The 22,076-nt window shown below is 41.4% G+C and overlaps 1 protein-coding gene across 1 annotated transcript in view; it reads left to right on the forward strand.

Moving 5' to 3' along the window:
• Positions 1-522: 522 nt before the first annotated feature.
• Positions 523-22,076, forward strand: part of LOC134500390 (L-threonine ammonia-lyase-like) — a 31,376-nt gene continuing 9,822 nt past the window's right edge. Inside the window, exons 1-7 of the mRNA XM_063307699.1 lie at positions 523-759; positions 4,772-5,102; positions 8,257-8,373; positions 9,685-9,926; positions 16,014-16,179; positions 17,492-17,588; positions 21,653-21,725. Of these exons, the coding sequence (XP_063163769.1) occupies positions 659-759; positions 4,772-5,102; positions 8,257-8,373; positions 9,685-9,926; positions 16,014-16,179; positions 17,492-17,588; positions 21,653-21,725 (1,127 nt within the window). The 5' untranslated portion in view covers positions 523-658. The remainder of the gene's footprint in view (positions 760-4,771; positions 5,103-8,256; positions 8,374-9,684; positions 9,927-16,013; positions 16,180-17,491; positions 17,589-21,652; positions 21,726-22,076) is intronic.

Raw genomic sequence — 22,076 nt, forward strand, 5'->3', positions numbered from 1 at the left:
TCCAGATGAGTGGCGGCTTTCTTGCCCAGTTAGTGTGGATCTAGACAGTAGTTTTTGATGGGGTCAGATGCTATGCATTCAACAACTGCAGATATCAGTGAATCCAAGCCACATTGGTCCTGTTCTCACAGCAGGCAGAGAAAATAGCTGAATCAGCTCTAGTGCAAGACATGGAAAACAGGAGTAGTTTTATCTAGCTCCCAATTCATTGTGGTGATGTGGGAAATCACTGTCAGGCATACCATGAATTCACTTCCTAAAGTCAGGTTAGCGGGGGAAAAAACAGATTATGGATTATTATCATTCTTCTTGTTTTGCTGTGATTTTGGGGTTAGGTTTTGGTGTTGCTTTACCCCCGAACAGAGTAGCTGAGAAACATCTAAAGCTGCAGTCAGCCAGCCACACTGAACCAAGAATAATTCAGGCCCTGACTCAAATTGACAGGGACAGGTTGGTCTGTGAAATAATCTCTTTATATAGCAGCCACCAATCTCCAAAGTCATCTCTTTGTCCCCTCTCAAATCAGAGGGCAGTTTGCAGCCGGACAGTAGACCAGGCGCGCTGCAGGCCTTTGCTGCCCATCTGGCAGCATTTCGAAGAGCAAGTTTTATCCATTCCCTGGGAATCCTGCCGTTTGAGGGACAACCAAGAGGCTGCTATGAATTTTGCTGCACAGCTATTCTACTCCAGCGCATTAAAAAGTGGATTTCGCAGGGAAGGCAACCAAGAAGAAAAAGAATACGATCCATTCTGGCAAAGGTTGGAGTATCTTGCCCTGTGATGTAGAGCTTAGAATGTAGCTTTTTCCCCTCTAGGAATTATGGACAGTGCCAAGTTGGTACCTAGAGCCAAATCACTGGCTGTCACTTCGCCTGGATCCTACCTGCCTTCTTATAATGCCATAGTTGGAATCCTACTTCGCTTCTTTATTTATTTCATTGCCCTACTTTATAGGTAATCACGATAATATGACGATCTACCTCTTTTGCTTCTCATTTCCATGAATATTGCAAAGAATGGATAAAGTCCCTCCCTCCTTCCCTCCCTCCCTTCCTTCCTTCCCGAAGAAATGGTTAGATGCATGGCACTTTCCTGGTGGTTCGATTCGTTGCTGGTTTGTTTGTTGAATGCTGTAGATTATTTTCTAATGCTGTAGATTTTCCTCTTAGTTTGTGTGAGCTGTATCTTCTAACTTCTTGATGCAAAGATCCTGCTGCAAATGAACTGAAAACAAGAAGCCATTTCATGCGCTTTTGGTTTAAAATGGATTCCTTCATGTTCTGTATCAATGTCATGAAATGTAGTTTATTTGGACAACTGATTATGGACTGGACTCAAAGCTAATTGTATGACAGCACTAGAGTTTCAGGAGCAGTTCTATAATATTCTATAATACAAATCATAAATAAGTTATACTCAACAAAGGGATCCTGGCAACTTGCAGGCTGACAAATTCTATTCCTTCCTGACATTATAAAATGCATTTATACCCTCTCTTCTTCTAGCAGGTAACAAAGCAAGAGTTTTGATAATATTATAAAAGAATACAACCCTTTAAAAGAGTAACTGCAATCTGAGTCAGTAATCAATAAAATAGTTTTTAAGTAGCAGCAAACGTTATACCACATAAAGCTTATACAAAATAGGAATAATTATGACCTCATTTCATAGGTTAAGAGAGAGAAATATTTATAAAATAACAAGACTGAAAGCGATACAATCAGCTGAACCGGCAGAGAAGTATATTTTGCTTAAAGCCAGAGAAGCTCTGAAAAGTATTATCAATGTTAGTAAATAAGACAAGCAAACAATCTATTGATTGCTCTTGAATTTCCCCACTATCAAATTACTGGCATGTTTTTTTTTGTTTTTTTTAAACAGCTTTTACCATTATTTTATTATAAAAAGAGAAGATGGATAACGGTAGAATTTTTTTCTCAAAGAGAATTAATCATTCATCCATCTACTAGAATGACAGATCCAATATTGACATGTCTAATTGCATACTGGACCCTGCCTAACTAGAGCACACTTAGAGAATATGCACACAGTACTTGAGAATGAGAAAGTGCACTGCTTGATTATGTACTTAACTGCCAACTCCCATTAAGCAAGACAGCATCGACCAAGTTTCTGGTGTAGATAGGAGTTCTTGTCCAATCCAGAAAGATTCCAGGTTCTGGGGAGAAACCTGACACGGAAAACTTCTAGAGGACCAGATGATCCATTATTCTAGTCTTGCAAATGCAGTATTAAACTCCCTCTGTTTAATATTGTAATGCTTTTGCCTCTACTCTAGAATGCATAAAACTCTCCATTTCAGTGATTGGGGAATACCAAGACATTTGTTAGCCAAGCCATCCAGTCAATGATTGTCCCTGCTACCTGTCCATAAGTCCCTCCCATCTTGTATCTGTGCACACATGGGTCCTTGATCTGCCCCAAACCCAATCTTCATCTCCCCCTCCTCTGAAAAACAAGCAAAGAATCCACTAGATGTTCTGGGATGTGACCACCAACCCGCTTTTTAAAAAAAAGGAAAGGAACATCAAGCTTACTGCAGAATGATGAATCCTTAATCACAGCTGTGATGTGCCCCTAAGCCATGGTAGATGAAACCTCTTTTCCTCTAGGTTCTTCTCAACAGGTATGCTTTCTGGAATGTGGCTACTTCTGAATGAACAGAGAGGTGGAAAGTGCAGTTGAAAAGTGTCTCTAATGAAGAAGTAACACATCAGAAATGCACCAGAAAGCATATTTCTCTTGACTTGGAGATATCCACAAGGAAAATAAGCTGCCTCTCCATTTGTCACTTGTATTGTGCCTCCACCAGATTGTAGGGGATGTTTCCAGCAGGAAATGCAGGGGGGGTTTCATTTGTGGAAGCCTTCCTAGAGGAAATGGGTGGATTTCAAGGAGAAGAATGTACGTTCTTGGGAAGGAAAATGAAAATAAATGCCCCCTGATTATGATGTTGTAGAAACATCAGAGGCACAATTTTTTTTCTGCAAGAGCACATAATATATTAAACACTGCTTAGAGACTCTAACTGGTCTTTTTTTTTAACATTTCCTGTTTATTTCTTAAATAAACAAATAAAGCAATGATTCATCAGTACTAAATTCCACACTACTTGTGTGGAAACATTTTTGGATCTTTTTAGATATATTCAAGGACAAGAAGAATGACTGTTAATTTGTATTATTATTATTATTATTATTATTATTATTATTATGTCATTATTTTTATATAAACATATAAATGGCTTTTCTTTTCTCCCTAGCTCTGGAAAGTTGTTATTTGCAAAAAAGTAGGTTTTAAAATCCCATTGCTTGGTCTATTAATCCCACTAAAACTAGAATGCAAATGTGTGTGTGTGTGTGTGTGTGTGTGTGAAATGCTAACATTTAAAATAAAACATGATTTCTGTTCCATACAACATATGAAAAATATGTATGAAATTCTAATTGCACGTAGAAAATAATTCAGATTGTGATTCGGGGCACAATCACTTGCTAATGAGTTCAACTGAACATGTGTTTAAAATGCACACAATCCCACTATTAGCTTTTGTTGAGGCATACAGGATTCTGGTCCCATATAAAGTATTAATAAAATTCAGCAGAAGGGAAGCAAGAAATATACAAATATAAGCAATGTATACGGCAGTCTGTAACTTACCTGGATGATCAAGGTTGAACCTGGTTGGTGCTTGGATAGGAGGCCAGGACATCCCATGGCTGTAGGTTAGATGCTTCTATATTCCTGCCCAAAAACCTTCTATGGACATGTTCTGTAGCCATCAGGACAGAAACAGAACTGGACAATGTTGTGTTGCTTTTGGGTGGGCTGAAAGGTAGAGAAGAAGATACCCACCTACTAGAGGTAGATGGCTCTGCATCATGAAAGGGCCAATTCAGTGCCTGGGTCTGAATTTTAGCTCCTGCACCCAATGCCACCATACTGGAATTCTGGAACTTGGGAGTTAAGGGAGCCAACAATGAATCTTCAAACACAAGGAAGCAGAGCTTTGCTCCTTTCAAGGTGGCAAGTTCCCCACCCTCAGTAACCATGAGTATAAAGCAAGATCTTGCAACTGTAACATCACAACACCACTATGCCTTCATGTGGGAGTGGTCTTAACCCTATAGGATCCATTATATTTTCTGCTACAGTTCCACATTCCCCAAACCTGCCTGTTGGTTCTCCCATGGAGAGCAGAAGTTGCAGAGAAATGGTCCTCAAGCCTTCTCTTTTTTGCAGATTTTTCCTACCCACTTCAAACGCAGGTCAAAGGAACTGTGCACAAAAAGTAAAAACTTAACACCCTTGCCTTAGCTGCAGAATGTATCTTTCTTGTCTCTAATGTTTACGTATAAAGTTCAAGGAGAACTTCAAACCATGAAGTTCCCGAAGCGCTGGAAATGGAAGAAGTTAATCCATTACTTGAAAAACTGCTCAACAATTTAAAATGAAGCTTTTTCTTGGTGGAGTCTCATAAAATGTTTTTACCTTGCTGCATGTAATTTATTCGTTTATTTAAAGCTGTGGCACCTTGTTTTCATAATTTTCTCATGCAGTACTCATCTCTTCCGACCAACTGACTGTCTCACTTCCTGGATGTATGTGTGTTGTGATAAATGAACCAATGAAGAAGAACATGAGTGAAAATCTAGGCCCTGAGTATATAATTTTCTCATATCTCCGATTGGATTTTAAACTCGGTGAACCTTTCATAACATATTTCATTCCCTCTTTTCTTTCTCCTTAGGGATGAAAGTAAAGCAAAAAATCTAGAGGCATCTGCACACTCTGAATTTCAGTGGTATAAGGATAGGCAAGTAAGAAATGGCCGTGCTGAGCAAAGGAGACCTTCTATCCACCCAGAGAGACTGAAAGATTTTGGGGAGGAAGAGGATTCAAATGGGGAAGTGCAGACATGGGAGATGAAGATATTTAGCCATGATGAGGAACAGATAAATGATTCTGCCACCTGCCCAGATGAAGTTAGCCCACCAGTTTACAGTAACTGCAAAAAAATTGAAGATACCAGCGCTGCAGCATTCAAAATCCAGTATGGAGTCCTGAAAACCCCCTGCACGGTAATCTTCTTTGTTGTTTTTCAGTGCTAGTGAAGTTCTAAACCATTTGAGAAACCAGTGACTTGAAAGCCACTTGTCAGCCTTCCCAGGTAGACCAGACAGGAAACATGACCAGATGAGCTCATTCTATTTTATTTTAAGGCTACATTAACGGAATCTTGCAAGTCTGAAAGTACTATTCTCCCACCATCTCCTTTACAGCCTGGGACACTAGGAGGGTCCCTTATGAGCCTCTTGCCCTTCCCACTATTCAGCTGCAGGCTATGCCCTCTCTTATCTGACTGTTCTCTAGGCAGCATCTCTCCACCCCATCTTCCAAGGTCTTTCCCACATTCCATTATATCACTGTAGTGATTGCAAAAGCTCTGTCGTAGGCCCTGTGGATTGGATCTGCTCCTGTGTACCCAAGATCATAGGCAGCTGGGACGTATAGTAATTCACACCAGTTGAGCAATGACACCATGATGCATGTGATATCTGTTTCCCACCCTGCAGATGCCACCAGACAAGGTTCTCTGAAGCAGATATCCAAGAGGAACCCCTTTTCTTCAGCTTTATTTACAAAGCATAAGCATGAGCCTGCCACCGTACAACCTCTGTGATCTTGCAAACCTTTGCAATGTGCTATATGTCCCTCCATTTTTTTTCCCCTGAAGGTTGTTCTGATTCATTGCCATTTCAGGAACGGAGCTATATCCAAGTGAGCAATTTGCTCAGAGGCAGAAAGCGTGGCTGACTGTATTTCCAATGAAAAAACAAAGTATGAGACAACTGTGCCCCAAAACACATTCCTCCCAATACAGTGGGGTGGGGAGAAGAAGCAGGTTTCCTGTAGCTGAAAAACAGCCAGATGTTTTGCTTACTTGCATCACACTATTGCTGGATTGCAGGCAGTGGAGAACACCAGGTCGAACACCAGGTCCAGAGATGCGGTGGACCTCTATCTTTTACCCAAGGTGGTCACTACCTCAGGTGGATCTCTGATCAGTGCAGTTAGCTATGATCTCTCTTTCTCTCTGACTACAAAAGGTGGTGATTGTGGTTTAGTGAAAGCTTAGTTTTCCACTTGAACCAACTCAGATGATGGAATCTGTGTCAATTTACATCATTTGTGTGATGACCTCAACACACAAATGACACAAATGACATCATTTGGGTTTGATTCAATGGGTTTTGGGGAAATAATGGAGAGCCTTTTCCATCAATTAGTCTGTTAAAAGGCAGTTTTGTTGTACTGCACTGTACTGAGGTCTTGCTTATTCTATAGGTGTCTATAGGTTCCATCTGGTGCAACAAAAAACTATTTTTAACTTATTTCTTGCCTTTCCATGCCCTGTCACCAGCTTCTGAGGCCCAAATATAGGTTTTGCTTTTAAATGTTTAATTTAAGGAACTCTACTCACAATAAACAGAAAGCTTAAAAGGAGCAAATTATATCCTTTTTTAATAGGCTAAAGTCAGAAGTGTATATCAAAGCAAGCTTCTGTTAATCCTTTATTTGATCTGAAATTAAATTACAGTTTACTGTCAATTCCAGACTAAGCTCCTAATCAGAACCCAAACACTTCTGTTATCTCTTTTTTATGTCTGTTTGGGGGACTTTGCAAGGGTTGGTGTATTGCATTGCTGGAGTTACCCAAGGTTGATTTGGGGGTTGCAGACATTTCTTTACCCTTCTAGGGAGCATCTTCAGTGCAGGTAACATCATGAACATACTCATGAAATTTCATCCCAAAGAGCATGTCATCCCAGCAGCAAGACATCCCAGCAGCAGTTATCCACAAAAAGGATAACTCTCCTCTCCATCAACAACATCTTTGAGCCCATTAGCAAGCTTCTCCAACCATTTGGAACAACCATAGTACACAAATCAACAAAACCCTTACAAAGTGTACTAACCAAATGCAAACTACGAAAGGAACACAGAATAAGAATAATCTGCAACATTAAATATATGGACTGCAGAGACACTACACAGAACAATCAGACAGCGGATTAGTAGAACCTATCTATGAAAAACCACCAGTTGTCAAAAGACACAGTATCAGTTCATTAATCTCCTGCCCCACAGATAATCTCAAGCATTACTGAGAAACAGCAGAAATCTTAGGGCAGGCCAGATGGCGAAATGCAAGAGAATCCCTAGAAGCATGGCACTCAACTAAGTAGTGATCAACACACATACAGACTTATACACCCTACTATGGAGCTATCAAAAGTTAGAAACAAAGACCCAACATTATTGTATCAGATCAGTGCACAAAATTTCCTCTGCCACACAGCAATCAATCACTACCTTGATAAACTAGAACCATTGCCTTATCAACTTAATAACCCAAACCCAACTATACTTCAACAACCACCGAGGACTAAGAAACAGCGAAAGAACTAAGCCCTCCCAATGATCTATCCCATCACATAGCTATCAACAACCCTAATCTCACAGGAAGCAACCAACACAAAGATAAGACAGAACCACCACCATATCAGCCAAATAAATAATCTACCAACAACATGACATCAATCACTTACAAAAGACCATCTGTCCACAGGAGATCTCTTTATCACCCATAAGGTTTTTTTTTAATCTATGGCCTCTTCTGTGTTGTGTTTGCTAGCATCAGTGTGATTGCTTAAAGCAAATAAAAATTGCCACTTGGTGATCAATCCAAGGAATTTTTCAGTGACAGATCACATCTGTTCAGGATAGCATTCACTCTGGATGGTACTCAAAGATTTCACTGCTTGCAGTGTTAAGTGGAATGACCTCATTTCTATTTTGCGGATTAATGCAGACATCAGTGTAGCTACTCTTTACTTTTAACATTTCACTGAATGTTGTGGTACTGTTCTAAGAACTAATTAAGGTATATAAAATTAGAGGAAAGTTCAATGGAAAATAAAATCAAAAATAATATGTCCAGAAATAATGCACACAGTATCTTCATTTGTTTTTTAAAAAAGGCATATCCATGCAAAAGCCAGAAGACAATGAATTTACAAGTGAATAGTAGCAAAACTGGTATAGACCAGAAATAAATTAATCCATATCTTAACGCAATTTCTGCGACTGTGTTATATACTGTATATTATATACTGTATGTGCGTTTGCAAGAGTAAATTCAGTTACTCAGTAATGTCCCATTGTTTTCAGTATTCTAGGCTTTCAAAGCAATATGGAATGGACATATATCTAAAGAAAGAGATTCTTCAGTATACAGGAACTGTGAAGGAGCGAGGTGTCCTTTACCTTTTGATGTCTTTAAAAGAGGTAGGAAAACCAGTGAAGTGAAATGTGAGCATCAGAGTGAATAAATTGTTTGCTATATTTTGAAACAACTGTGAAAAGTAAGCTAAGCTAGTCTGAAAGACAATATGCTTCCAACTTCTCTAATTATCTTTTTACAACATTTCTCAAGGAGGGAATTCCCCCCCCCCCAGAAAATTTTCCATAATTAGTGTTGCTGTTGAACTGGAATACGAAGCAGGATTTCCATACATCAACCCACACTTGGCCACTGGCTCATGTTTTTGATCTTGCCAGTTCCATAAAGCCTCTTCATTTGGGTGAAATATTACTTTGTGTTGTAATGATTTATCTGGTGCAACAAAATCCCAGTGGTTACTATGAGGGGAAGCTGAAAGCCATCAGGCTATCATTCCCCTTGGAAGACCTGAAGCCCAGGAAGCAGGAAGAATGGTGAGGAAGGAACCCTAAAAATGGGGGAACAGACTACTTATAAGGTCTACTGAGTTACAGCATCTTAAAGAATCGTTTTATATACTGTTGTATATACTGCAGTTGAACCCAAAAGCAGATGGCTTAGCTCTTGAATACAACCAAACACCAGTGATTAAGCATCACCCAACCATTGCTGGGGTGAAGTAAAGCCCAGGTTCATTACTGATACCTTGGCATTATTAGAAGATTTTCATACATATAATGAGAAATGATGGTTGTGGAAATAAAAATGCCTAGAGCTGTTTTTGACCTTGCCCAGAGTTGTCATTTGGAAGCGCCCCCAAATTGCTGTTGAAGTCTTACTAGCAGAGTTGAATTAAAACCAAAAAACCAATGAGACAACCTCAACTGCTTCTCTTTTGTCTTTCCTCCCTGCATTTTCCCTTTTCTGATGCCAATATGTAAAAGCTAGGATCACGTTTATTTTCCTGTCCTAATTTTGCTGACTGCAAATAATTGTTTTAACACTCTAGACCAGCCTTTCTCAACTTTTTGACCCTGGAGGAACCCTTGAAATATTTCTCAGGCTTTGGGGAACCCCTGCACATTCAGGCTCAAAGATAGGCTAGAAGTTACAAAATCATTATATTCATTTCATGCGTAGGCCTGTACATATGCATTAACAGTGTTCTTAAACTCAAAATAAAGAATGCAACTTACCTCTTTAATGTGAAGTTGCCCAGATTTGAAATAAATTGTAATCTCCCAGGAAACCCCTAGTGACCTCTCGTGGAAACCTAGGGTTTTATGGAACCCTGGTTGAGAAACCCTGCTCTAGACTGAGAAACTTGTATCCAGCTTCTAACCAATGTCCTACATTTGATGGTTCACATTCTCCAGGACCAGCAAAGAAATGGTGTGATCGTTGCCTCAGACAGCAACTTTTCCATGGCTGTAGCATATCATGCCTCAGAGCTCCACATTCCTGTCTTTGTCATCATGTCCACTTGCACCCTGCCAACCAGAGTGAAAATGTGTCGCGAGTATGGTGCCATGGTCATTTCCTATGGTTCTACTGCCAGGGATTCTCAGCTGCATGCCAAGAGACTAGCGCAAGAAAATAACTACTTATACCTTGAAGAGTAAGTTGTTATTTTATAGATGATGATTGCAAGATCCACACTGAAGTGGGCCCAGCAGAAAAGCTGAGTTTCAGTAGCAATTCAATTTTATCTGCAGGTGGTAGCATCTGACTGACTTTGGGCTCAGAAGCTGAGCATGCTCAGAACTGCTTAGGACTTGAATAGGAGGCCACCAAAGAATATCAGGCTGTTGGCTAGATTGGGAAATCAAAAATAGCATCCTGGAAGAAGGCACTGACAGACTACTTTCCCACATTGCTGCCAAAAAGCTTTGTGGATGTGTCCATGAAGCCACCAGGAGTCACATTCCTAGGAGACTTTACCTTACCTTTAACCTGAAATTGGTCCAAACTAAGCAGGATCTGAGCTTTTGCCTTCATCTAGCTTTGAGCTCCTTGTATTCAGATTACTTCTCCATCATATTCTTTTCCTCTTTCTCACATATGTTGTCATGTACTTTATTAGAGTGGAAGAATATTCACTACATATGATGTGGTCATCAAAACAAACAAAGAAATCCTTTTTAGTTAGGCATGTCAGTTGTTTGACATCCATGTTGATCGTTTTTGCTGGCCAGTGACTTCTAAAGAAAACACACCCACACACACCCACAAATACAGATTTTGTATGTGGTATCTTAAAATTTGGACCCTAAATTTGAATGGAAGTTCTATGAACTGCTTGAAACCATGGGTCACCTTGGACAGGAAGAAAGATTAGTCTGCTTTCAACTCACGTTAAAGGTGTGTGTTATGTTTCTATATTACAGTCTTGCCTGCAAAGACCAAAAACAAAATTTAGTGATAAGTTTAATGTTTTATCCCCCCAACACAGCTTAAGGCTCCAGTTGGGTTTCTTACAGGATTTTTACAGCAGTTATACAAAAGTCACATTGTAGAAAAGTATAAAAAGGAGGAAATTGTTTGTTTTTTGTGACTCTGTGAATGGAAAATGCAACACAGCAAATCAGTAACACTTCAGCTGTTGAGATAATCTGGAGTTAGAGAGTTTTCCTTTCTGGCAGTCATTGTCTGTACACAGATAATTGCCTGGATCTTGTCTTGGTGGATCCATTTGATGCAACAAAGGAAACAAATGTGCTTTTATACAAAGTTCCCCTCAATTTGTCATCCTCCAGATTAGTACACCAAAAGAAAATTTGTTTTATAAATAGTCTCTTACATTTTCCAGCTCTGATCCACCTATCCCAACTTTAAACCTACTTCCTAGTGTTTATTCATAATCTGTTAACTGAACCTTTTTTTTTTTTTTCCTACCAGTTGAGACTGAAGTCTTCAGAGATAGAAGTTAAAGCCGCAGATTTTGGCTCTGCAGAGTGGAAGGAATTACGCAGCCAAGCTTTAGTTGCAAAATGGGCTAAACTTGTTCCCTATAAATTCCTGGCTACCTTACATGCCAAACTGCCTTTACCCTCATACTGGAATGATAGAAAAAGTTTGAAAATAGCATTGTTGCTCTGGCTTGCAGTCTGGATAACAGCAAAGAGGGAGGGACCGGGGGGAGCTTGCTAAGAGCAATTGCAAAAGAATGCAGAGCTCTGCTGTGCCGTGCTTGAAGTTTGTATTGGTGTTATGCCCATAGAGGTGATTGGTCAAAATTAGAAAAGCACACAAACTACTTGGAAGAGGGGAAAAATTAGACATTGGACACCTCTATATGAAACCTGCAACTCAGTTTAGTAGTCAGTCTATTTCCCATGATAATCCTGAAAGTGGTAGGCTATGAATCTCTGATGTAGAATTGTCTCTCCTAATCCAACAGGACAGTTTCTCAGAACTGGGGGGAAGTCATGAGAGTTAAAATTTTCAGAGGAACTTTCTGTCCCCCTCTCAGCCAAGTCCAGATGCACATCAAAAGCCAGCCAAGCTGTTTTGACACATGTGGAAGAAAAGCTCACAATCAGCACCCTTTGGCAAGAAAAATATTTCATGAAAGCAAGATGACCCCAGATTTAAGACCACCTCCAAAAGGGGTATTAACCATCAAGGAGAGTGGGGAGGAGCGGTGGGTGCAAATTCAGACAAACAAGGAGGAAGTTTCTTTGAGAATTGTTCCTGATTTCGGACTTTTGAACTCTGTAGCTGTTACAGGGGATACTATCTGCTGCTCCTTGCCTCTGTATCTTCTAGAAGGCCTTCAAAAGGCATGGTTTTTTACCACATTTGAGAAGGACTTATATTTAATTTGATCCATATGAAGGAGGGCTGTGAGCATTATACTGGCTTGGACATCTTCCCAGTTACCTCCTGAGATGTTAGGGGTAGGGAGACAGGCCCCTCACCTTCTAGAATGTGGAGTAATTTTGCTGATCTGACCAGGTTGTGGATTGTTCTAACGGAAATTGTCTTGGTCTCCCAGATTTTGCCTTGACTTCCATAGTTCCATGTAGTGTCCATTTCCTAACAATGTTTCCCTTAGTTGAAATTGCTAGCTGGAAACATTTTTGTGACAGTCTTCCTCAGGAGAAAGTATAGGAGTGAGTGGAAGAGAAGCAGAAGAAATTGTGCTAGGATGAGTATTTGGCTGAGGGAAAGCGATTGGATTGCCATGAGCTTGAAGATGGGGGAAGATGGATAAGAGGGAGAATAATAGAACAAGGATGAGACGAGAATAGTGGACGCTGTGGCCAGGAGACCCTTTGCACAATTATATCTTGTGAACTAGCTGCAGCTCTTTCTGGAACAGAAGCTTTGCTCTTGGTCACTCATGGCCTTGTCACGTGTGACTGGACTACTGCAGTTTGTTCTGTATGGAGCTGCCCATGAAGACCATTCAGAAACTTCAGCTGATTCTGCATGCAGAAGCTCAAGTAGTTATGGGAATACCTTGGTTTACCTATGTAACACCACTGCTGTTAGACCCACATTAGCTGCCATTCAAGTTGCTAATTGTCACCTTTAAATCCCGAGACAGCTCAGGTCTTGGGTATCAACAAGACCATCATCTCCAATCCAATGAGATCTAGTAGATATGGCCTGCTAAGGATCCCAAATCTGATCTCCATGTTCAAACCTTCTCAGTGATGGCTCCCCACATATGGAACAGTCTATCCCTATATAAACAGACCACCCCCTGCCTAGAATACTTTTGAAGAGTTATGAAAACTCTATGCAGGAAGGCATTTCAGGAACCCAAAGGTCTCACTGCACAAATAGTGACCTCTCAGGGGCTTCCTGTTGTTATATAATCGATGTTTTATATTTTAATATATAAAAATGGAGTGAAAAGTTGAGTGGTGTATAAGCTAAAGTAGTAAAAATAAAATAAAAATAGGAAGAGGAAGAGTTGTACACATTGTCTTGAGCTCCTAAATGAAAATTAGGGTGTAACTATAATATACAAAAGGGACGCGGTGGCGCTGCAGGTTAAACCACTGAGCTGCTGAGCTTGCCAACAGGAAGGTTGATGGTTTGAATCCACGTGACGGGGTGAGCTCCCGTTGCTAGTCCCAGCTCCTGCCAACCTAGCAGTTCAAAAACATGCAAATGTGAGTAGATTAATAGCTACCGCTTCGGCAGGCAGGTAATGGTGTTCCATTTAGTCATGCTGGCCACATGACCATAGAAGTGTCTATGGACAAACGCCGGCTCTTCGGCTTTGAAACGGAGATGAGCACCGCCCCCTAGAGTCAGACACAACTTGTCATGAGTACTGATGGTGAGCAGGAGGGGGCCTCTATCCAGGGGGGGAAACGCATGTGTAGTACTGAGGAATTAAGCAGCCTTTCAAAGAGACACAGATCAGACCCGCCTTAACTTTTGGGGTTTATCTGTCTGGGTTTTCCCACGCTTCTTCAGTTTGTTAGGATTCTGTCTTATGTAGCAGTAATAAACACTAGAGACCTGCTCCTTGTCTCAGCGTGATTCCTGACTGTTAGGACAGGACTGGACTTAATGTCAAAGGAAACCTTTACCTATAATATACAAACAAATTGTAGATATACATAACAGAAGCCACACTACCAAAGAGAGTAAGGCAAAATTTATATTAATTGAATTATTAACTGTTAATTAAAGTTAATTAATCACAAAGGAGCAAAAAGATTGTCAGCCCTACAAGGTGGACCAAGAAATAAACACCACAGAAGACTAAAGATTACCTTTGTTTAGATTGGCTATAGTAACATAATCTTGCAAGTCTGATTTTGCTCCCCCTTTTCTCTCTTTTATAACCATGTGAATTAGAGAGGTTTCTGTCTGAGACATTTGTGCATGCTTTCTACATATCCTGGAGTTAATTTATGTTTTGTTTTTCATCTCTTTGGTAACAGTTCTCCCTCTCCCCCTCCAGGCCATCCTCTTTATTCTCTACAAAGATGACAAAACTGCCCAACAGTGAAAACATACACATACAACTCAGAAGGGGTTCAACCACCATAGCCAAATGCCTACAAGTAACTTCAAGGTCCTGCAAACGTAAGGTTGAGGGCCACCCAGATCTTGGGAGGAACTTCTTTCCAGACAGCAGGTGCTACAGTACAGAAGTCTTGCTTCCATGGTCCAGATATTGTTTAATCAAAGAAACCCAGAGCATGCCAACCATTTCAGAACCAATTGGCTATGCAGATACTAAGGGAAAGAGGCAGTCCCTAAATAACAAGGCCATATGCCATGTAGGGATTTAGAGGTAATGACCACCACCTTGAATCACAGCCAGAAGAAAACCAACCACCAGTGCAGGTCCCAAAGCAGGGATGTTACTTGGACATATTGGGGCAGGCCCATCATTGCCCATGCCACTGCATTCTGGACCAACTGAAGTTTCTGGGTGTTCTTCAAGGGCATCCACATGTAGACTACATTGCAGTAGTCAAACTGTGAGGTGACCACAGCATGAATGCCCTCACCATCTAGAAAAGGGTATAACTGGTGCACCAGATAAAGCTGTGCAAAGGCTCCCCTAGCCATCGAGCAAGAGCTATAAATCCAGGAGGACCCCCAGATTATGCATCACTCATGAATGGGGGAGTGCAATCCCACCCAAGGATAGAGAAGAAATATCCCTGATCCAGGTGGCCCTAATATCCATAGCCACTCTGTCTTGGTAGGATTGAGTTCCTCCTGATCCAGGCCCACACAGTCTCCAGGCACTGGGACTGAAAATCGACATCCTCACTTGGCCAGCCCAGGGTTATATAGATAATCCCTAATATGGGCCCTTTCCCATGTTCAGTCAGACTCACTCTGAGTCTTCCTTAGAGGAAGGAAGGAGCAACTCAGTAAACCAAGAGGCACCCCAGGATCAACGCACAGGGAGAAGCCACTTAAGGGATGTGTGGTCCATGGCCTCAGCCACCTGCCCATTTCAGGCAGTGACTAAGGCCTTGCTAAAACACCCACCAAATCCTTGGGGAAAATCCCAAGCTCTCTCTGGAAACTCGGCTCCATTAACTGCCTGGCAGGCCAATCAAATAGGTCCTGTCTCCCCATGGGGAAGGGTGATACCAGTGTGCTGGAAGGCAATCAGAGAAGTGAACTGTCCACTACGTTGCAACTACCCTGAGACAAAAAACAGATAATTGGTGATCTGAGTGAGGTCCATGGTTGCCAGGGAAATCACAAATTCCTGAGCTCCTCAGACTCAATACCACTAGATGGTAGATTGAAATCCCTCAGAATCTCAGCCTTGAGGACTCTATCTCCAGTCCAGGGACAGAATCCAGCAGCTCAGGCAGGGATGATGCTGGGCAGCAGGGAGGACTGTACACCAGCAGCAACCTTAGGCCTGACTTCAACCAGATAACCTCACTTTGTTTGTCCGTGGAGTGGACCCTCTGAGAATCCACAAGGACTCATGGATAACAACAGCCACTCCTTCCCCCACAGGTAGCTGATTCAAAATCCAAAACCTGGGTGGGTACATTTCCAAGTGGGGAACCCCCCACCCCAGGGCCCAACCAGGTTATGGTGAGACATACTACATTAGTGACCTTGTCTGTGCAGAAAGAGCCAAAAGAAAGGCAGAAGGAGGTGGGTTAAGGGAACAGGTGGCTACATTGGGAAGGTAAATAATGGAGTATTGCTCTTTGTTAAATAGCAAATCTTTTCTTTCTGCTTGTGTCTTCAGAGATGATAGTGCTATCTATCTATCAGGGCTGGGGACCATGGGTTTGGAGATCTACGAACAGGTGCCCAAACTGGATGCAGTGATATTACCAGCAGGGACTCCCAGTGGACTGCTGGCCAGCAACTCCACTGTCTTGAAACATCTGAACCAACATGTCTTTGTGGTTGTAAGCATCTGTATACCTTTGCTTTCTTTGTGTATGCATTTTGAAACCTTTGCTTCAGGTTTCACTCTTGGGTCAAACTCAGTTCATTCACCGAACCAAGGAGTAGAAAGACACTAGACTTAACAGGATAACAGAAAATAGGGCCATCTTCCTTTCCTTCATGTTTTTGAAGTATGGGCTGAACACAAGATTAAAACAAGGAAGCAGAACTGTTAGCACAGATTTCCCCAGTTTTTGAACATGGGGATCTCTTAAATAACCTTCTTCAAAGTAGTGTAGACTGTTTTGATCCTGCAAAGCGATTGCTGAAATTCCTAATCCTCAAATGGTGGGTATGCAGGTGTGTGTATCTTTTTCAAAGATCTCATTCTATGGCTCAAAGTGACTATGCTCATGTGACATGCTTACTCAAGTTACACACATTTATTGTTAAACTTACATCCCAGTTTTCCTCTAGGAGCAGAAGGTGGCTTCCATGAAGAATATCTTCTTATTTTATCTCCACATCAACAACACTGTGACATAGGCTAGGCTGAGAGACAGTGACTAGTCTAAAGTCACCCAGTGAGTTTCCCTGGCTTAAGATAGGCTTGAACCTGGGTCTCTCCAGTCCTAGTCCTAAACCTTCACCATTACTCCACAGTGGTTCTCAAATGCCACCAAGCATAGGGAACTGAGAGAAGGATACCATCTTAGAACTGACTATTGTATGGGGAATCTTTAAAATGTCCATTTGCAGAAAATCTAACAAAACATTTGCACTCCATCTTTACAGGTCTCCTGATTAGAGTTCCTATATCTAGACTGCAAAAATCTGAAAGATCACTAGATGACAACAAAAAGTTGTTTGCTACCCTCTACGGTCATCCATCTTTTGCAGCCCAGATATAGTAACTATTTTATCCTTACAGCAAAAGTCCTGAGGGATATCTTGGGCTGAGAAAGAAGTCCTGACTTCAAAGATCCTGGTGAATTCCATGGCAGAAGATGGAGGTGAATCTGGATCTCCCCACCACAGGTCTAGCACTTTAACCATACCACCACACTGGTTCTTTACACTTTTAATTTTACCCATAATGATGCAGAGTCTATTCCTGTGCAGACCGTGTCCCCCCAAATATCTCCCACCGTTCTCTGCCCAGGACAGAGTTTCTGCAGCAGACCCAAAGAGGTCCCAGACCGGAAGAGGAAAGAGTATTCTTAATATAGAATATTTGGAAACCTGTGGAAATGAATAAGATGCTGAGGTTTGCAGATGCAATAGGTATGAACTCAACTCAAGCACTGTTCCTATTTGTTGCCTCTTTCTCAGGGTGTAGCACTGGAGAACGTCCCTGTAGGACAGCAGTCCTTAAAGATGGGACAACCGGTTGAAGATCAGGCCTACAGCTGCCCTCAGTTTTACAGAGGTAAGAGATTTGGGCCTCTTCCTTCTTGACCTTAACCATTGTGAAAACATTTCTGAGAACCTCCTTTGTGTACACACAATGTGGTCTTCATCCCACTCCCCAACCCATGTGTAAGACAAGCTCAGCATCGCTTGCACAGATTTTTCTCTCTTCTTCCAGCCCCATCCAAGGACAGTCTGAAGGTGTGTAAGTTTCGTTAGGTTTTGTCCTCCATGACTTTGGAGGGAAATCAGGAGACTGGAGGGACTGGGAAGAGAGGCATTGAGGCTGGAGAGAAACTGGCAACTGGGAAAGCAAATTTCATGCTGGTAGAGATTTCTGCCAAATGAAGAATGGGTGAAGAGCATTGCAACTCAGCAGTGGCGAAAGACCTAAAGACAATTTACGTACATAATATAATTGTAAGTCATAAAAGAAGGTGCCTTTTCATGATGAGATGGCTAGGCAAAGCAATTAATCAGAGTTTTTATTGCAGTTTGCCACTGGCAAAGCTTTTGCTCACACCATGTTATAAAAACAAGAGCAACACATTTAAGAATTGTATGTTTAACTGATATTTGGAGTAATTCTGATTTTATCCTCCTACAGTTGAAATTGGATAATAGGATCAGCCATTGCTAAGCTGAGCCACAGTTTTTCTTTCTTTAAAAAATGCCTTTGACAGTATCTCGGGGTATATACAAAAAACTGACATTAGATCATGGATATATATTTATACCTTGATATTTTCAGAGAAAGAGCTTCTGTCACACAAATGTTGCCTAACCTACCCTCCTAAGAGTTTAATCTTCTGCAAAGAGGACACTTCATTGCATAATTTTTAAACAGCCATCACAGGACTAATCTGCAAATCGGTTGCTGCAAAAACATGCATTAGCATTTGCTGGCATTCTCTTGGCAGAGATTGTCTCATAACTAAAATACAGAGAATGTGAGGGGTTGTCAACCCTGGGAGGTTAAACAAACTACAGAGGTATCCTTGGGGGTGGGGTGGAGGGGTCAAAAGAGTCAAGATGGCAGCAGCTCCCATGTGGTCAAAGGGCTGTGGATGGCCCTGCAAGGTGTTTAATAGACAACTGGTCTTGGATCACCAGCAGCACTCCCCCTTTCGTTCGACCCTCTTGTCTTTTCATGCCTTTCTTTTTATTTTCTTTCAACACCAGAGCAATTAAGAAGGAAAAACTGGCTCTTTAAACTGCACGATGTTTTTCAGTAGGGAGGGCAGGCAGCTGTCTGCCTGAAAACAAACTGTTTGTCTGTTTGGCAGCATTTAAAAAATCTATTAGCTAAGCTGATTAACCGAAAAATGTATAAATAAATACTAGGGCAGGCACATAGTATAACTTTCAACTTAAGTCTTTGGAGAAAGAAGGGTTTTTAAAGGCAAATGCTAGTTTTCTGCAGCAACTAGAAGAGTCACAAGCCGCCAGTTTCATGAAGTTTTGTTTTAAGGAAGATAAACACACGAAGCAACTTCAGGGGGATTTACAGTGGTGGGAGAAAAAAAGTTTGCAGAGAGGCTGCTCAAGTATTTCATCTTCCAGCCCCTTCCTCTCAAAAAGGAGAGCGAGTTTCGCCGGATGCACCCATTTTGGTCAGCCTTCAAAAAAACACAATGTAGCTTTAAGGGCGCAAGAAGCGCAGCCTTCTGTGGCGGGACTCTACAGCTGTAAATCCTTAGGATAGGGCGCCGCCCCAGCTGCTTCCTGACTGGTGCGCGAAGAAGAGGGGCGTCGTCTGTAAAGTATAAATTCTGAGCCTGCGAGACGAGCAGGGTTGAAGTTGTTGATCGCGGGTGTTAAAATGCTGATTTGGGGGGTAGAAAGGCAGGATTTTTAGACTAAATACTTGCTTAAATTGCAGAAACTGCGAAGCTTTGTTTAAAATGGACAGACTTGTTATTGTTGGAGCGGCAGAAATGAAGCTTTAGCTTAGCATAGAAGGTTCTGTGATGTTTTTCTTTTTTTAAGATAATTTTATTCAACATTCTAATTATACAGATACAAGCTAGAAAAAAAAGGGAGGGCAGAAAAGGAAAGAAAATAGAAGAAGAAAAAGAAAAAATAATGTAGCAAAAAAGGAGGAAAGGAATTTTTTTTCTGATGTTCTATAGCAAACTCTAGTTTGAGTTGTAGAGAGTGGAGATTGCCTGTTGCAAACTCTTCTTTGAAAGGCAGAAACAGCTCAGTTTTAGATTTTTGATTTCCTACCAGAAAGAGTTGCAGGGACTGCTGATTTCATATAGCAAATGCTGGCTTAGCTTGCAGAAACTGGTCATTTCCCATAGCAGTCTCTGGTTTTGAGTGATAATTTGATTTCAAGCGCCACTTTAGGCCAATTAAGTAGGATAGCTAAAAGGCCTATTACTGATTCAATACCCGTTTACTGATGGAAAAGAGCAAAAATAACATTTTATGCTACAGTATTATATAAAGCATTTCATTTCCATAGCATCCTTCTTAAAAAATGAAAAAAAGGATAATTCTTGATTAGAGCCTCTGTAGGTGGTTTGCGTCTTGTCTTGCTGTGAATGGGAAAGAAAGTAGATTGCCCACTTTTACCCTATTTTAGTAGTACCCGTTTGAGATTGCTTTTGAATATGGAAACGTGCAAAAGACTAAATATGGGAAAATGAACTCTGCACAGCCTGCAATTGATGTTCTAAACATTCTGATGTGGTAGCATTTTTAGTAACTGCAGCTCTCATCAACTTACCTTGGGCTACAGCTGGATCACAGAAACCCAAAGTTGGTTTGGAGGGGCTGTTGAGGTCCTGGAGTACCACTTCTGCTCAGGGCAGGAATCTCATTAAACTCTCCCCAAGTGATAGCTTTCCAGTTCCGCTTGCAGTTGCTCTTCCCGTTGGGACGTGTTTTCTCATCATATTCCCTTGGAATCTGCTTTCCCATGTCCTGCCCTGGAGCTGTAATTTATACCTCCTGTGATTTCTATCAGGGAGTTGAAGAGAATTCTAGTTCCCTCAAACAAGGTTTAATGTGTCCAGCTCCTTCCATCTGTCTTCCTAAGGCTTAGTCTCTTATCCCAAGACACCCTTTCATAACCTTCCCCCTCTGTGTGTGCCTAAAAGTCAGGTAGAAAAACAGTTTATAAAACACTAAATTCCTTTGTGAAAGCGTCATCACTCCAAGGAACACAGCCAGAATATTTTGCATCAACCTTGTTGCTATGGATTTATAGCAGTGCTGTTGGTGGCTGCTTCAAAATGTGATCCTCAGCTATTAAATCTAGGAAGCTGTATCCATTTTTTCCATCTTCCCAGTTCCTGTTTCTAGATCTCCATCTTCTTACCCCTCTGGTTCTTCTAATCCTTTTGCCTTAGTGTCCCATCCTGTGTCCTGCTTTGGGTTGCTCTTTTGACTAGTCCTTATTTATTTTATCTTATTTATCCCCGCCCATCTCCTGTCGGAGGCCTCTGGGCGGTTTACAACAAGTGATTAAAACCATCACAATAATACAAGAAATAAAATACAGTAAAAATACTATAAATAGGAATAAAGAATAAAAAATCCAAGCAATGAAACATCTAAAACAGTCCAAGTGTGGGAGGAGTGGTCGATAACAACCATCCCCATGTAACTCTATTCCCCTCTTCACCCCAAGCGAGGCCGCAGAACCGGGTCTTCAGACTCTGCCAAAAGGCCAGGAGCGATGGGGCCAGTCTCACCTCCGGGAGCATGTTCCACAGGGCGGGAGCTACTGTGGAGAAGGCCCGCTTCCTGGACCCTGCCAGATGAAATTCTTTTACAGGCGGGGTCCGTAGCATGTCCTCTCTGCACGATCGGGTGGGACAGGTTGATGTAATGGGGAAGAGGCAGTCCCTCAGGTAACCTGGTCCCATGCCATTATCCTCAGTCTCGGTAGAACAACCAGTGACAACTTGAAAGAAACTTGCCTTTTCTTGACATTACAAAAAGCCTTTCCTGAATTCTAACATAGATTACAAAGTAGTCAAGCTTTGCACATTGATTCAGAATTTATTTATAACCAGTAGTTAAAACCATTAATGTATTCCTGGTTTGTCTTTGTGTCATTTGGTATTTCAGAAGTGAGTGGATGTTTTGGCCCCAACTCTTTGCAACTGACGGGGAACGGGGTTGATAAAGTTGTAACAGTGAGGTATGTAAGGGCAATGCCTACTTTGATGAGAACTAGCATTTGGGATGGTTACTTTCCTGGGCAACTCCAGGTGATCTTAAGATCCAATTCAGAGTGGATTTTCTGACTTGAGTAGAAAATAGATCTGAGTTTAAAGGAAGAGATCGACATCAGGGAGGTTCTAATTGGGAGGTGCTTGATTCATATCCAGAAATACTGGAGTGAGAAGAAGCAAAGGATTTCTTGGTTCCAAGGAACAGAACATTGGTGATTTTTCCCTATTCTTCTGGGAGGTGCATGTGGATCCTACTAAGTGCATGATCCCTGCCCTTTTCTAGTTACTAACCTTGCATTTTAAGTATGCATATGCCA

The sequence above is a fragment of the Candoia aspera genome, chromosome 6, assembly GCF_035149785.1.
Source record: "Candoia aspera isolate rCanAsp1 chromosome 6, rCanAsp1.hap2, whole genome shotgun sequence".
Lineage (NCBI taxonomy): Eukaryota > Metazoa > Chordata > Lepidosauria > Squamata > Boidae > Candoia > Candoia aspera.